Consider the following 16406-nt stretch of genomic DNA (forward strand, 5'->3'; position numbering starts at 1 on the left):
GAGAATATCAGTAAATCAGTATATCTATGATTAATATGAATATAAAGTTATGACTATAGCTATTTACATATATGGAATTATATCTATATACATAGTACGATATACATAATAGCAATAATAACAATAAGCATATGAATAAAAATATGTATTATAATAATAACAGTAATAATAATAAAGGATTAGTTAGGTATGCATTATAATAATAATAGTAATAATAATAAAAGATGTGTAAATAATAACTATACAACTGTAACTATAACTATGCCAGGATGGTGAAAAATAACTATATATATATATATACCGTTACACAACCGTCATACATATATATATATATATATATATATATGTATGACGGTTGTGTAACGGTTGTACTGTATAACTCTATCATATTATTATTCTAAAACATAAATTTTTGTAAGTAGCTGCTCTCAGTAGGGTTGTAGATAAATTCAATTGTTTAAAGCGCTCCGATTTCTTGTTTCTGTTTACATTTATAAGCACAAAGTCAAAAGAAAAGAGCTCTCATTCACCAAAACGCAAACGCAGGGAACAAGAGCCTCACTACGCATGCGCCGATTCATTTGCGTAGGATGCGCAAAGTGCGTAAGGTGCATCTGTACTTTATGTACGTACAATTTACACTATTATTTCTATAAAATTTCCCTTATTTCTGTATGTGCAAAGCAAAGTATTCAAAAACTTACAATCTTCCAATGCCTACCAACGTACTGATGTCTGTTAGGATTTTAACAACAGAGCAACGTGACGGTACCACAACAAAACACAGCAGAGCAGGAGGAGCGAGGTGAGCATGTACGATGTGAGAGGAGCGAGTCTGTACAGACATGGTCTTTACTTTCTGATAAAACAGGAGAAACGTGCTGAATGTTGCAAGAAAAAGTAAAACAAAAGTATCGATTCCATCACACTAGTATTGATCCGATTCCAATACCAACGTTGGTATCGATAATATCGATATTTGGATCGATCCGACCACCCCTAACATTTAGTGCATAGTACTGCTTAAACAAACAAGAAAGAGCTTTCTAACCAAGATTTAAAATGGCCTGCTGTTATTTGTTATAGTTATTATAATAATATTTTTATTTAAATAGATTTAACTCGAATGCACAGAATTTACAGAATAAAAGCTTATAAATGAATCAAACAGTGCTAATACCTCTCTCTTGTGGGGGTACTTTTACTTGCTAAGTGACTGAATGAACTACAAGCCAGATCAATGAGGTGATTTACATCGAAAAAAGTAAAACAAAAATATTTACGTAATAAAAAGCATCAAGAAAAGAGAATACTTAGGCATATTTGAAATATGAAAAAACACATCTCATGCACCAAGTTTTATTTATGATGTATTTACCTGTTTGTGACGCGATCTGGCAACCACCGGTAACGCTTTCTCAGCTGTGAGGGAATGAACACTAGAGTATTTCTGCCCACTAGAACAGAAGCGGTTGCTCTCTTACCTGTTTGTAAATATAAAATACATAACCTCTCTGGCTGTTGAATTTTGGAAACTTGAGGTAAAAGAAACATTAGGAAATATATTCGTTAATTCAGCAGAACTTTTGAGCTTTGTTTTTAGTAAGTTATGGAGTTATGGAAGAGTCATGTGCGAGCTGCACTGTTTAAGAGGGATTGTTTACAGAAAGATTCCTTCTCTGGTCTCTTCTCTCAAGGTAAACTTGAATTCCTTATTCAGACTTTTTTTATCATAATAAATTCTCCCTTCCCTACCATAAATAATAATATTTTTAAATGCTAACAGTATCCCGACTGGAAGAACTGCTGAGTCTACACATGAGTTTATGGGAGGATTTGGAGAGAGACAGCAAACGCAGGTATTACTGTTTATGTCTTTGAAATAGTAAATTACTCAGCTAAAAATAATAAGTGCAAAAGTAACTCAAGTAAAAGATAAAGTAACATATTACAATTTACTTCATTTAAAAAAAAGCCAATGAAAAAACCTACTCAGTGAAATAGGCCAATAAGAAAGTTACTCATATAAAATAAAGTAAAGTAACCCATGAAGAAACACCTTAAAATAAAAGTACTGATATTTTTCATATCACCAATTAATAGTTTTGAAGTATACTAAGTAGAAAATAGACTAATTTTATGTATTTCCATAAGTTCAAACACCAATGGAATAAAGAAACGCTCATCTGAGAAGAATGATCAACCAAAGCTCTATCTGCAGCTCAAAGAGGGTGAACAAGTGAGACAAAAGGTATTGTTTCATATATATACGTTTCATGGTAAATGTTTTTACTAGCCATTTCTGTTAATGTGTCCTTGTAAGTACAAAACAAAATATTTGACACCTGATAAAAGTAGAAAAACCTTTTCATCTCAACCTCCAAATGGTTTGTGGTGCTGGACTGAAGCAGCACATATCTAATTCCTATATCTGACCCCAGACTGATCCTGATCTCTGATATAGTGGAATGGGATTTAAATGAGATTAACAAACTGAATTAAATCAGGCCTTATACTGACGGAAGTGTTATGTGTATACATAATGTTGCTGTATATATTAGAGAGAGCGAGAGAGAGTGATAAACATTTTAGTGGGTTACTGTGCCTCTTTACATTTTCTCTTTAGCTTGCTCAGACAGTATCAGACCTGACCAGTGACCTGTACCTTAAGGAAGCAGAGCTACAGTACTGTCACTCACAGTAAGTATTTTAGATTAACACACTTGCCAGAAACTGCCTTTACGTTAGTGAACAAGGTGGCGATGATGCTCACCCTGTGCTCACACTCATGTGCAACAAAGCAACAGGTACCCATTCAAGGTATAATGCTTTTTACCGGTAAATCCCAGTGACTGGCTCCAGTGGAACCAATCGTAAGACCAAGTGTTGGATGTTTTCCTATAGTTTTTATTTAGCTGTTTTGGTATACAACTACTAGTAACTGCTGTCATGTCTTTGGTTTTATTAAGACATTAACATGGATTTTAAAACAAATCTAACACCACACAGGATATTGAATTTCGATTAAACTCCAAGTCTTAATGTTAAATTAAATTAGAGGTGTTATTTTAAGTAATTAAAAGTATTACATTTAACTCCAGAACACTGGTAGGACACATTGTTTAAATGCTTTGTTCTATGCTGTAGAGTCACCCGCTATCGAAAAGAAGCTGTGCTTTTGGCCAGAGAAGCATGCTCCCTAAAGAATGATCTGTCTGATGTTGGATATAAAGTGGAATGTCAGTCCAAGGAGTTAGCAGTGTTGAGATCGGAACATGGGACACTAAAGAAGGAGATGAAAATGGTGCGTCAGGAAAAAGAGGAGCTACTTGAACGCTGGCTGGAGGAGAAACAAGAGGAGGCAGAGCGACTTAATAAACACAACGCTGCTCTAGAAAGGTGATTATCAGATAAACACCACTTGAATATTTCCATATTTTACAACCCTTATTAGGGTACACAGGGCACAAAGCTTACTAAATACATGTTCATGTGAAAGCAGTGCTGCGGATGCTTAGCTTTATTGAATTAACATAGATGTTGATTTGTTGTTCACTAGGTGGAATCACTATGCTGGTCGACTGAATAAGCGTCTGCATACAGGGTCTAGGCGTCAGTCGTGTGCAGGTACAAATGGCCGGATCATGAAAAGAGACTTAACTGATCGGACATCTGCCAAACATGAATGATCTTTTTGTTTCCCCCTTTTTTCCCCCCAAACTAGTCATATGCGATTACCCTGGTTATATATCTCCTTCACTGGTGTAGACCCATTTCCTGACACACATTCTCTGACACGGTTGCTTTTACCAACTGCTTCTTTTCACCTGCAAGAGGTGGATTCACACAGGGATCAGTATCATGTACAGAGTCCCGCTCTGATCTCTATTAGTTCCCTTTTTTGTGCAGGCACCACTGACCAGCAACCAGAGGCCGTAATTAAAGGAGTCCCCCAGGCCCTCCCACCTGGCACGTCTATGTGTAGGCACTCGCCTGGCTAAACTCGCAAGTTCAAGAGCTTAACACTGGTGGGCTTGTGTGTTTTACCACTGCACCACGCGAGTGCCCCTAATCTTTCTGTTTTTGAGCTGATGCACTGTGTTACTTTGCTGTAGTGAAATGCATTAACAAAATATTTTGTTGGATAAATCTGAATTTTTTTATTTTTTATATAAAATTTGTTCTGTATAATTATATTCTATAATTAATTTAAAGTAAAGTTTTTCAACAGACAAAACATCCTTTTGAAAGCCAGGGCATCTAACGAGCTGGCACACCACTGTGGAGTGTTTAAATGTGTGAGTAGGAAATCTATTGCCTCAGCTAAATTCAATGTTCACAACTTCACAGTACAAAAAAAGACAAAATACAACTAGACAAATTTGAGATATATGGGAGAATAGCAAGAAATCAACCACTGCTATCCAAATAGGAAAACTGTGCTTATTATGTGTGTCTTGCAAAAAAAGCTTCTTTAAATTTAACACAGTGGCATTGGACTATTCTTTTATTTAAAAAATTAAATACATTCTGAAATTTCAAAAACAAACAATGAAAATGGCAAACAATGATAAAGAAAATAATATTATGAGTATTTTAAATGTGTAATAAGATGATTGTTTCACTCAAATTACCTTGTTTATTTACATTCCATTACTGTCCAGTTGGCATTAGGAAGTTTTTACAGTACCATTACTTATACATACATACACACACACACACACTCAATAGCGGTTCTGTTACATCTTTGTAAAGGGAGAAGGAACACGCCAATGTATCTGAGAGTTGGACACTTATTATTATCATTATTATGCAAGGGTTCAGTTCTTTCTGGGTTTGATGACACCTGACGTACTGTCCTGTTACAATAAAATAACAGCCGACGCAGAGGAGGATACCCAACGTGAAATTCCAGTTTAATTTCAGCAAACTTATTTCTCTATAACAGGACAGCTCGGCTGGTATTATCTCGCTTATACCATGGCCACTTTTCCACCAGTTAAATAGAGATTGTGTACATTTGTATTCCTTTAAAGTAAATGATATTAAAACAGTAAACTTACTGTTATTTTCTGTTCCCTTATCTTAACCAGCTTTTATTTGGAGCTGTGGTTACTCCTTTAATGGAGTGTTGGGGGGGACTCTCCATGTCCGTGCACTGATTTAAAAGTGAAAATAAACTTGAACTGGATCTACTTTAATGCTGGCCTGTTATTACAAACAGCTTTCTAAAGACTTTCCATGGCCATGGTATTAATGCCAATTACAGTGGCTTGTTTGTCACATTTAAATGATAATAGTTTTATTTTGTGAAGAAATCTTTACTAGTCTTTACTGTACAAAGGCACTGCAAAATTAACTTCAGTAGATTACAGAACAACTTTCTCTTGACATATTCATCTTGTCTTCACCCATATAACTTTAGAACAAGCAGCAGATTTGCTTGGCATTTCTTAAAATCTTTTGTTCAATGCTCTTCATCATTCAACTTGAAAATGTTTCAAAGTCTTTTGTTTTAATATTACGGCCAACATGTTGGCAAAACACTGCTTTATCACAGGAATGGCATTAGGATGTGGATTCACTATCGTGCGTTGGGTGGATTAGTCAGTGGTTCGTGTGATGCTGTGAGTTTTTGAACTGGGTGTAAATTAAAAATAAAACAGGCATAAAAGAAGGTTCAGCAGTCCTCATCCTTATCATCGATTATTCCTTTTAACCGCAGGCGGGCAAAATCTTCAAACACCAGGTCGTCATCCTGGGTGAAGCTACTGTTAAAGAAAGGGAAGACAAAAGAGGCCAAGTTAAAGATGAAACACAAAGACTGTTTTGTTCTGAAGAGAACTAATATATAACTCCTGAATATGGATTAGAATTGGGACGGGAGGGTCTGTTTTTAAGATTATGTCGATAATCCCAAACTCACCTTGTGTCAAACTCTATGAGGTTGGTGTCGATAGGAGGGTCAGCCTCTGGTACAGCTATAAATATAAAGATTAAACATTATATTAACATACATTAAGAATATCTTCCAAAATCTTTATCAGCATTAAAGTGTTAAATGTGTTAGAAATTCTAAAATAGGCTTATATGGGCCTATTTTTTTCAATCAGGAATGAATGTGACCAGCTCTGAAAAACAATGTACACTTTTTTATTTCATACAGCTTGAAATGAGTGACTGTATAACAGGTCATTTAAGCTGCTGTTCATTAGGCAAGCATCCTCAGTTAAAGAAATAACTGTGGACTGCCAACCATACATTTTGGCCAGAATTGTTCAGATTCCCTTAATACTGTCAGCTGTATTTCAGCTGGGGACCATCTGTGTCTGAATGAGCATTGTTGGAATAGTGCTGTGGTTTAATGCTGGAGAGTTCAAAAGAGGCTTTTTTTGTCATTTCAGCTATATACAAGTACATATTGAAACGAAACAACGTTCCTCCAGGACCAGGGTGCAACACAAAACACACAGTGCAAATAAAAAAAATTACAATAAATACAGTGACATTTCTAATCTAAAGAAATTAGGGACAGGACCAAAGACGAGTGTAGTGTTGACCAGAACATGGTACTGAGTAAATGATAAGCGGGGTAAAAAAACAAAAACATACAAAAAACAGTTAACAGTGTATGGTTTTTATAGAAGCAGATATTAAAGTAAGGTGCAAAAAAGTGCAATATTGTGCAAAGATGCAGATATTACAGTATAAAATAGTACCTGAGGCTGACCGAGAGGTGGACAGATCTACCGGTTTGGGATGCATTAAAACAAAGGGCAGCTCTACTGAGACATCTCTGTAGGAGGCAGAAATATAACAACAGTGATTGTTTGATTTATACCCAGTTTAACGCCATAAAGCACAGTCATTCTGTAAATATGTGCATCAATCTGGTTATTCCATGACAAGTGCAAACAGATGAGTAGCAGAAAGAGCAAGCTTCACAGCAAACCTGGAAACCAGTGGGATGCACAGTGTATATTTACCTCTCCAGTAAGCTGCTTAAAAGCCTGATGCAACGCGGGAAGGTTAACAGACAGATGGAGGAAAACAGATACACAGAGAAAACAGATGAAACACCAGCAGAAAACAGAATGACAAATGACTCAATTAAAGCAAAGGTTAAGGGAAAGCATCAGCAGCAATTTCACTGTTGGTAGCACAGTAAAAATGTGGCTATTATAACCTGCAACCTTTCCCACCAAGTTCAACTTGACTTTAATACAGATACAATACACCCACAAAATTGTTTTAAAAATCTAACAAAACCAGCAGAAAAAAATGTTTTAAGTATTAAAAATTACTCTGACATACAAAGATTAAATCTGTAAATCTCTCATTAAATAATTTCTATAAAGAGAATACTCACTACAGTGCATTGACACATGAGCTGAATCAGTTTAAACTACACTTAAACATTTACATTTTGTATAGACTAATACTGCTACAGTATAAGTGCGTACAGAAAAGCAGTTGCTCCGGAGGAATTTGTGACTCACCCTCCACGTGAGATGACTAGTTTGACTTTAACACGATACGACACAAGAACTCCGAGAACCTCCTTAGTACATCCTTCCTTAACACTGCAGAAATAAACACAGAAACAAGGGAAATTCGTCTGGTCACTAGTTCTCTACATAACAAACAGATGGGTGACAAATTTAATGAAAAACATGAAACATGACTTTCAGCTGTGCAATCAGACTCTTGTGATATTTAAGAAGACCCAGCTCACAACTTAACATAAATTAAAGTGTTGAGGACTAACATGGTGCTGGAGGCCAAGTTGGTGTCTTCGTGTTTAAGTTTGCCGTCCAGCGCAAGCCCTCGCTTCTCTCGGTTGTTGTTCAGGGTGGGCGTGAGAGTGTACACCTTACAGAATGTGGAGCTGGACGATACCTGGTCACTGAGAGAAAGAGAACAGACTTTAGAAACAATCTCCCAAATCATCCAATTCTCATTCTAAGCATTAAAAGAAGTTACCCACTAAGCCCCCATTGCACCATTTTAGTGTTTTACATAGTATTTACTGCTATACGAATACACAGTGAAGACTGATGCTTACTCTGCCTCATGCTGAGCCACTGGACATTTGTACTGCGCTGTGCTGAACAGACAGATATCAGCATACTGCCGCACTGAGGACATAGATAAAATCCTTAATAAGTGTTAAATAACTAAAGGATTACAGTGTGCAAACTGTATTAAAGAAACATGACTTCACATACAGTACATGGCTAAAAAATATGTAGACACCTGACTATCACATCTATTCAAGATGTTAAACATCTCTTCCAAAAACCATAGGCATTTCACTGAAAACTATGGGGATTTACTTTCCACTGCTGGAGCAACATCATGCACAGCATATACAATTAATCAAAGCAGTTCTAACAGAGCAGAATAATAAACAGACTTGGCTAGGTGGCATAATTTATAATAACCAAACTCATAAATTAAGGGCTATAGAAAGAAAACTTGCCGGATATTTTGACTTTTTTGACCGTCTTGGTTGAGTTGTTGGTGACATGAACGTTCACACTGATGGGCTCCCCGTGGTAATAAAGCTGTAATAACAGAGTACAGACACCAGAGACCGGCACAATCATTTATTCAAAACAGAACATTAATGTTTTTAGTATTTCTATTGATTACATTTACAGAAGAGTTTTTACCTCTTTATCTAAAGAGGCCTCAAGATGCAGAGAGCGGTCAGACATCAGAAAGCTCCGTGTCGTCTCCACCATCGGCTGCGGACCAGGCTTCTCTGAAGCGTACTGCACTTTACGAATGACTAATCGGACAGAATTTCTAGACCAAACGTACATTGATAAACAGGCTTAATGGAATCTGACTATTTTGCTGAGATAGCAGCCATTTAATAAATATTTTTATGACAATATGTTTAAAGTCATGAAGGATAAATCAAGCCTGCTTACCTTTTATGAATTTTCTCCTCCACAGACCTGGCACAGAAAGCTCTAATCTCATAATCTACCCCACATGCCTGTGCAGAACAAAGACTGGAGTTGGTGAGGTGAAATATCAAGTATCAAACCAATAGTAATGTTGGTGCATGCAGCACAATGCTGTGAAAAAATAACTCTGCATTCTGATCGCCTTTGTTATTCCAAATTCGAATCCCTTTTAGACTGGTATGATAATGTATTGCTCTTCTGAATTTATTTTAGATGGCACAGTGTTTTCATAGAACACTTAAAGCAAGCTTGGCATGTGTTTAATTCACATTTGGAAAACTGGCTGATTTAGTAACCAAGGACACGTTTACTTGGTTATAGGTTTATTTGCATTGCTGAATGACTTTAATCTTTAAATAAACTAATGTTTAGTAAGTGTTTTACTTAGTATACAGACATTTGTTGTTGTTGTTGTTTTTGTACACGCTGTACATTATAACACTGCCCTACTATAAAAATCAGCTTTAAAGATGAAATTACCTTTCCAGTGTCTTCAGGACCAGGCTGCAGAGTAACTGAACATGGCAAGTTTTGAGGAATCTGAAATAGAACAATAATCAACATGGACGATAAATTCTACAAACGAGTATCAAAGCTTTGCTTGTGATTGCAGCATGATCGAAATAACAAAAAAATATTGCCAGTAAACAAGACCCAAGTGTTCTTAAGGCTTTTTTAAACACAGCCTAATATGCAATGCTAGCTACTTACAGTAAAGTAAAAAGGATGAGCATGCTGTCCCAGTTTCTTCAAAAGCCTTTCCTGAAGACGACTGTTATGCTTGCGCTCCTCTTTGATGGGTGGGAAAGCTTGAAATGTGGATACATAAAGATCTTTCCGGAAGGAAAGACCAAGAACATCCAGGTCCTCACGTCCGTAGCGGAAGGCACAGGTTAGCGTCACGAACACTAGGACAGAATAGATTTGACTTGACTAAAGCAAGGAAGCAAAGAATTTGAGCATTTAAAGATGCGTAGGGCCAGATTTTGCTCATAGTCTGTATTACAAATTAAAAGTTATAATATATATATAATATATGGCTACATACAGTATAATGTACATGCAAATTGTCACCAATGCAAAACAGAATAGACAACTAATAGAAAAATAGCACGTGTTTCAATATCCTAATCAGTAGCTAGGAAATTTACCTTTTCTGTCTTTGAGATATTCAGGGTCTACAAGGATGACTCCATCTGTAAAGGAAATAAAAATATATGAATCCCACTGGAACTGTGATTATTAAAAATGAATATTAATACTGATATAGTTTTACTTTGACGTACCCACTGGGTCCACATGATCTAGATGATCCACAAAATCCCTTTTTCCCAGATATACTGTAATCTGAATTCATAAGGATAAAAATATATAGGTTATACATCAGGAATAAAGACTCTAAAAAATTTTTTTTAATGAAATACCGATGACATGCCATTTACCTTACAATTTGGACTGGACTTCTTGAAAACCCTACAAAAACAAAACAAGCAATCGATGATTTTTATTACAACGTTGAATACATTTGATTACTAAACACCAGCAAATTGACAGTGCCACAGTTTGTAGTGTGATCTGAGTAAGAGATGGTGTATTTTTGTAGTTCTGTTCTGGCCATCTTGTAAACCTGCTCAGTGGTCATCATCTTCCTCTATGAGATTTTCAGCAGTTGACTGATGCGCTTATTCTCAAAAGCCTGAATGTGTCTATCTTCCTCTTTTTTATAGTGTCCAGGGCTCCAGGCTTCATATCCATATGTGGATACTGGCCAGACCAAGGCTTTGATGAATGCCTTTATTTGTCATATATACATATACAGACGTACAGTACAACGAAAGTCTTTCTTCAGCTTGTTTGGAAGCTGGGGTCAGAGTGCAGGGTCAGCCATCATATGGTGCCCCTGGAGCAGACAGGGTTAAGGGCCTTGCTCAAGGGCCCAACAGTGGCTGCATGGCAGAGCTGGTATTCAGACTCTTAACTCTTCAGTTAATAACCCAAAGCTCTACCCACTAGGCTAGGCCATGATGAGTTGTAGCTTGGTGATGGTGCTAAATGACTTGTTTTTCCATAGTATTTAGAATACGTATACAGTGTACAGTATTGTGTTGTACATTGCACATTTATATTTACATTTTTGGCATTTAGCAGACGCCGTTATCCAAAGCGACTTACAGTACTGGGACAGTATACAGTCTGAGCAATTGAGGTTTAAGGGCCTTGCTCAAGGGCCCAAGGGCAGCAACCTGGGCTTAACCGCTGGGCTACAGCTGCCTCGTAAATACTGGTATTAAGTGTGTGTAGTATATAATACAAGTTTGTCATTTTAACCACAAACCACGTAGAGAAACAGAATGATTAATTCACTACAGTGAATCAAGCAAATGAACATGGTAGCACGCTAGCAATAACACCATTTGGCACTGTTTACTATCCTCCCTGAATACTAACAACGCTGACACATTTTAATCGCTAAATCAGAGATTGTGTGTTAATGTTTAACTACAAACATTACCGTGCATACGTTTAGTATTATAGCATTTTATTAAACATTACAGATCATCACTCGTGAGTATGTAGATAGACAGCAGTGCATGAACGTCTATCAAGCTAAATTAGCTACATGGCTAACATATTACTGAGGGTACTGTAATAAGGGCAAAAAAGCTATAAGCTATATTTTGGAGATTATAATTCAAGTTATGTTTATAAAAATCTCACCGTGTTCCTGCCTTGTCCCCCATATCCAGGGAGAATGTGAATTTTACAGTTTGGCAAGTTAATAGAGGTTAAATGGGATTGTTTTTAAAGGTAAAACACATCTAAGGCTATTTTAGCTGCAGCGCTAACAACAGCTACGCTAAGCAACCGCACAGACCGGAAGAGGCGCAGAAACACTTTTCAAAATACAATGTTCAACATTTAAATCCTTTACAAACTTTATTTTCTTTATTAGGATTTTAACGTCATGTTTTACACATTTGGTTACATTCATGACAGAACAGCTAGTTAGTTACTCATTACACTAGATTCATCAGTTCAAGTCCTTAATGTCAAACACAGTCATGGTCAATTTTGTACTTGCACGTGTTTGGACTGTTGGAGGAAACCGGAGCACCTTGAGGAAACCCACGCAGACACAGGGAGAACATGGAAACTCCACACAGAAAGGACCCGGACCGCCCCACCTGGGAATCGAACCCAGGACCCTCTTGCTGTGAGGCGACAGTGCTACCTGCCGAGCCACCGTGCCACTCCATACAACCTTTAGGATTTATATTGTAAACATTTTGTCTGCATTATATGTCCAAACGAGACCCGAACACCACACGTTAAAATCAGGGGTTTTCAGAGTGTAAATAATTGTTTTGGTGTTTACTGCTACTATTTTTCTCTACTGCCGCTGCTACCTCTATTGAAGAGATGGCATACAAAATTTCATTGTACCTGTGTATTTATTTTTTTATTTTATTTATTTATTTATTAGTATTATAACGTAATGTTTTACACACTTGGTTACATTCATGATAGGTTAGGTAGTTGCTTGTTACACAAGATTCATTAGTTCAAGTTTAATGTCGAACACAATTTTGTATCTCGAAATTACCTCACTTGAACGTCTTTGGAAACCGGAGCTCCCGGAGGAAACCCACACAGACACGGGGAGAACATGCAAACTCCACACAGAAAGGACCCAGACCGGCCCACCTGGGGATCGAACCCAGGACCTTCTTGCTGTGAGGCGAGAGTGATACCCACTGAGCCACTGGATTTAAATTCCATACATTTTGTTTACATTATATGTCCAAACGAGACCCAAACACCACACGTTAAAATCAGAGTGTAAATAATGTTTGTGTTTAATGCTACAAATTTTCTCTACTGCTGCCATACAAAATTTCATTGTACCTGTGTAAAGTGACAATAAAGATTCTATTCTATTCTATTCCATTCCATTCCATTCCAGAAAGGCTCAAGGTTTTTGGTACCCCACAACAATCTCTGCCAAACCCAGGTTGATCCATCAGACTGCCAGATGCTGCATCACGATGTATTACATTATAGAGTCCAGTGTTGTTGTGCTTTACATTACTTTGTGCATGATAATTTTAGGCTAGACTGTGCCTCCTCAGCCACAACAGCTCAATCCATGAAGCTCCTGGTGATTAATGTAAATGCGTTAGTTTCTTCCAGAGACAGTCTAAAACTTTGTAATGTGTTGCTGTAAGGGGCCTGTTGTTGCTCTTGGACTTCAATACAACACATCACAATAACAACATTTACATTTGTTTGGCAAAGCACTAGCAAGGCAAGGCAGAAAGTCCATACTGATGGGCCATCCTATGATAGTGCCACCTTAGTATTATCCATTCTTTTGCATGTGTTTATCTATGAAGAATGACTTTATGTACTGTACATATTAACAATGTGAAGCTCAAATAGTTAAAATAATACATACAAGTGTATACATACATTTGGCAGCATAAAATTTTATATTTTAAGCAACTATGATAAAAAGTGGTTTTGAATTGAATAAATCAGTGGTATGACGGAGTGGAAGAGTGGGTGCCACGGAAGTTTTCCATGTTCGTTCTGTGTCCTAATGGGTTTTCTTTGGGAACATTAGTGTCTTTACTCATTTGAAAACACAAGTAAGGTGAACTGGCTTTACTGAATAGCTATGAGTGAGTTATGCACTGTCTAGGGTAAACTCTTGCCTTTAGCCTTTTAGGTACAAGCTCCACTGTGACTCTAAATGAAAATAATAAGAGAACGTTAGTTTATCACTTTTATTTTGGAGGTCCACAGTTCCTGAGTTAAAGCCCTGTGGTGTTGGTGTTGTTGGCTTCAGAGGATCCGTGTCTGAGTTTTGATTCGGTGCAGGGTTGCTCTGATCTGAGATCAGTTCTGAGTTCTGAGTGAGTGAGCGCCTCGACTTTGTGCGCTTGCTTGCTTTGCGTCAGGGCAAGTTCATCACCAAAAAACGGGATTTAAAATACTTTAATAGCATGCTCATTAAATACGGAATACTATTTTTAGTCTTCCAGATGCTACAGGGCAACTTAATGACTATTTTGACACAAATTTAATTTTTTCTCTTTTTCCATTTTCCCCCCTTTGGAGTTGGCGAGATTTGGAGGAAGTTTGAGTCTGAGGTATTTGTTAATTTTTCATTAATTCTTTATTTACTACACATTTACAAGAATAACAAACCAGAAGATAAAAACTAACAGTTGTTTAGATTGCTTCAGGATTCTGCTGATTTTCTATGTAAAATATGCAGCATGCTGTAACAAGTGACCAGTGTTCATGTTCCAACATGTATGGCTAAATTGAAGATAAAAAAAGTCATTTTAATTATGGTCTGAGTTTTGGTCAGCTGATTTTATTAGCACAGACTGGTGTAAAATATATGTGCACTCTGTTCTCTTTATATACATTTAACTCTCTTTGTCAATTTCCAACATGATACCAATCATTTTTATAAACAACTTCAAATCAGGTTTAAATTGATCCAAAAGCACAAATATTAAGAGCAGTCGACCTGGCTTCTGCATGTTTTTGGGAGGTGGAAGGAAATTCAAGTACCTGGAGCAAACTTGCACTGGCATGTGAAGAACTTCTCACAGACAGTGACCTGAGGCAAGGCTCAAACCCAGGTCCCCAGTACCCATGTTGTTATGTGGCACCCACTATAGCTGTGGCATAATGCTGCACAAGACACCTCATTAAAAATATTTGTTTATTTATTATTTTGACTTTATTTTTTATTTGACTACTCAATCCTGGTCAGGTTGCAGGGCAACACACACATTATTCACTTAAACATTTTAGAGGGAATGTTTTTGGAAAGTGGGAAACGAAAGTACCCAGAGAAAACCCACTTTATTTGGAGAACATGTCATACTTTTCATAGATTGTGAGATGGAGTGACAGAACATTGGGAATTCAGATTAATTTTGGACATTATAAACTGTCTAAATGGTTTATTAAAAAGAAAATCAGTTCTCTCAATAAGAACATAGAAATTTTATTTAACAACGTGGGTGCATTATGTGTTTTATATAAGTCATTACATCACTTCAAGCCAACATATTTTTCTATTTTCTTTTAGAACAAAACTTGTATTGTAATATGCTTTTTAAACCAATGCTAACAAGCCTTCTTTACCTAAGAAAACCAATCAATCTTACATACACAAATCTGATTAAAGCTGCTGAGTGATCTGCAGATTGTTTACAGGCTGCTGATTTCTCTCCACTGTTTTGGTAAAATGCGACGATTTTCTAATGTTCTCATTACGTAAGTTCTGCTGCCAGATCTGTCATCTCAAGTCTGTTAAGGTTCCTGGATATGAATCAGGGGGTTTATCACAGGAAGAGGTCGTTAGCTCTGGGAGGTGATTATGTACGCTTTTCCTTCCAAGCAGAATGTCTGTAAATTAGAAAAAAAAGAAAAAACACACACACACACACACACACACACACACACACACAGGGTAAAATTTGTTCGACTGGTTGTGCTCATTGTCTTGTCTAATTTGTCTTTTAAAGAAGAGTAAATCTGATTGTATTGGAAACAAATCCAATGCAGACATGCAGAACCTCTCACAGACAGTAACCAGGAGTGCCAGGAGTGAGTAAATGCCCTCAGGAATTATTTTGCTGTGTGGCACTTACTCTATTATCTGCACCGCTGTGCTGTTTTGAATTAGCAATTATGTTTTATTTAATCAAGTACTGTGTTGTGAAAAAAGTATTTGCTCTTTCATATGAGTGTTTGTCACATGGTTTAAGATCACCATAAAAAATGTGACAACGAGAACACGCAAAACAGTTTCTAGTACTTTTATTAAAATGTATTGGTCATGCCCAACGTGTAGCTGAATGGGACCTGAATCAAAATGCTGTTTGGTTTAACCAACAAACATTTTTAAAAACTGTTAGCCTCAAATACCCAACACAGCAAATACTAATGGTTGTGTTTAGATCATTTAATGTTGCAACCTTAATAGAACAACTAAAAAATATTGTATGTCTGCTGGGTTACTACTGCAGTAGAAAAGAGGTTATACCATTGCCATGTCCACCATGTTGCCTTTAAGGTTTAACACATATTTGGCATTCTGGGCTTGGGGCCGGCACTGACAAGTGCACTTTCCAGTGGCTAGGCTATTTTGCCACCATCCCATTTAGACATACCCAATCAAGCCTGCCTGACTGATAGAATTGCTGACATTTGAACCCTGAATCTTGGGCTGGTAATGCCACATCACATGTCATGTTTTATGTTGTTTTAGACTGTTTGTGTGGTGCTGTGTCAGGACAAGAATTCTGAATTATTGCATGTGAGCCATATTAAAAAACAATGACTTCCAATTACAGTCATGTTCCAGTAGAGATAAATGTGTCTAGCTGTTATATCTCTTTA

The 16406-nt window shown here is 36.9% G+C and overlaps 2 protein-coding genes across 6 annotated transcripts; one reads left to right on the forward strand and one right to left on the reverse strand.

Moving 5' to 3' along the window:
• Positions 1–1522: 1522 nt before the first annotated feature.
• On the forward strand, positions 1523–9272 carry si:ch1073-143l10.2 (uncharacterized protein LOC565165 homolog). 4 transcript variants are annotated; one of them, XR_010015218.1, is made up of 7 exons: positions 1523–1541; positions 1787–1859; positions 2155–2251; positions 2627–2700; positions 3148–3399; positions 3560–4298; positions 8965–9029. XR_010015218.1 is itself a non-coding variant. In XM_063013609.1 (7 exons), exons 1-7 carry the CDS (start codon positions 1610–1612, stop codon positions 8991–8993), a joined length of 681 nt encoding a protein of 226 aa, XP_062869679.1. In that variant the 5' UTR covers positions 1564–1609; the 3' UTR covers positions 8994–9272. The 4 variants fall into 4 exon arrangements, 2 of the variants coding, with proteins under 2 accessions (XP_062869679.1, XP_062869678.1); XR_010015217.1 differs by lacking the exon at positions 1523–1541 and adding an exon at positions 1564–1697; XM_063013609.1 differs by lacking the exon at positions 1523–1541 and adding an exon at positions 1564–1697 and having other exon boundaries at positions 3560–3627; positions 8965–9272.
• On the reverse strand, positions 4490–11826 carry arrb2a (arrestin, beta 2a). Of its 2 annotated transcripts, XM_063013606.1 has the most exons (16): positions 11697–11826; positions 10421–10451; positions 10265–10325; positions 10130–10174; positions 9690–9886; positions 9459–9518; positions 8940–9007; positions 8676–8811; positions 8483–8567; positions 8066–8138; positions 7769–7906; positions 7500–7583; positions 6987–7010; positions 6720–6796; positions 5927–5981; positions 4490–5771 (listed from the first exon to the last, which is right to left on the reverse strand). In XM_063013606.1, exons 1-16 carry the CDS (start codon positions 11717–11719, stop codon positions 5681–5683), a joined length of 1248 nt encoding a protein of 415 aa, XP_062869676.1. In that variant the 5' UTR covers positions 11720–11826; the 3' UTR covers positions 4490–5680. The 2 variants fall into 2 exon arrangements, with proteins under 2 accessions (XP_062869676.1, XP_062869677.1); XM_063013607.1 differs by lacking the exon at positions 6987–7010.
• Positions 11827–16406: the final 4580 nt, after the last annotated feature.

This window comes from Trichomycterus rosablanca, chromosome 18 (assembly GCF_030014385.1).
Source record: "Trichomycterus rosablanca isolate fTriRos1 chromosome 18, fTriRos1.hap1, whole genome shotgun sequence".
Classification (NCBI taxonomy): domain Eukaryota; kingdom Metazoa; phylum Chordata; class Actinopteri; order Siluriformes; family Trichomycteridae; genus Trichomycterus; species Trichomycterus rosablanca.

What these genes read in the sequence shown, in the direction of transcription:
- si:ch1073-143l10.2 (XM_063013608.1), top strand. Translation starts at nt 1,610, where the DNA reads ATGGAGTTATGGAAGAGTCATGTGCGAGCTGCACTGTTTAAGAGGGAT. An exon ending in CTCTGGTCTCTTCTCTCAAG is followed by an intron (nt 1,698 to 1,786) that starts GTAAACTTGAAT and finishes AAATGCTAACAG; the next exon opens with TATCCCGACTGGAAGAACTG. An exon ending in GTGAACAAGTGAGACAAAAG is followed by an intron (nt 2,252 to 2,626) that starts GTATTGTTTCAT and finishes TTTTCTCTTTAG; the next exon opens with CTTGCTCAGACAGTATCAGA.
- arrb2a (XM_063013606.1), bottom strand. Translation starts at nt 11,719, where the DNA reads ATGGGGGACAAGGCAGGAACACG. An exon ending in ATATCTCAAAGACAGAAAAG is followed by an intron (nt 9,887 to 10,129) that starts GTAAATTTCCTA and finishes ATTCTGTCCTAG; the next exon opens with TGTTCGTGACGCTAACCTGT. An exon ending in CTAGTCATCTCACGTGGAGG is followed by an intron (nt 7,011 to 7,499) that starts GTGAGTCACAAA and finishes GCGTTGCATCAG; the next exon opens with GCTTTTAAGCAGCTTACTGG.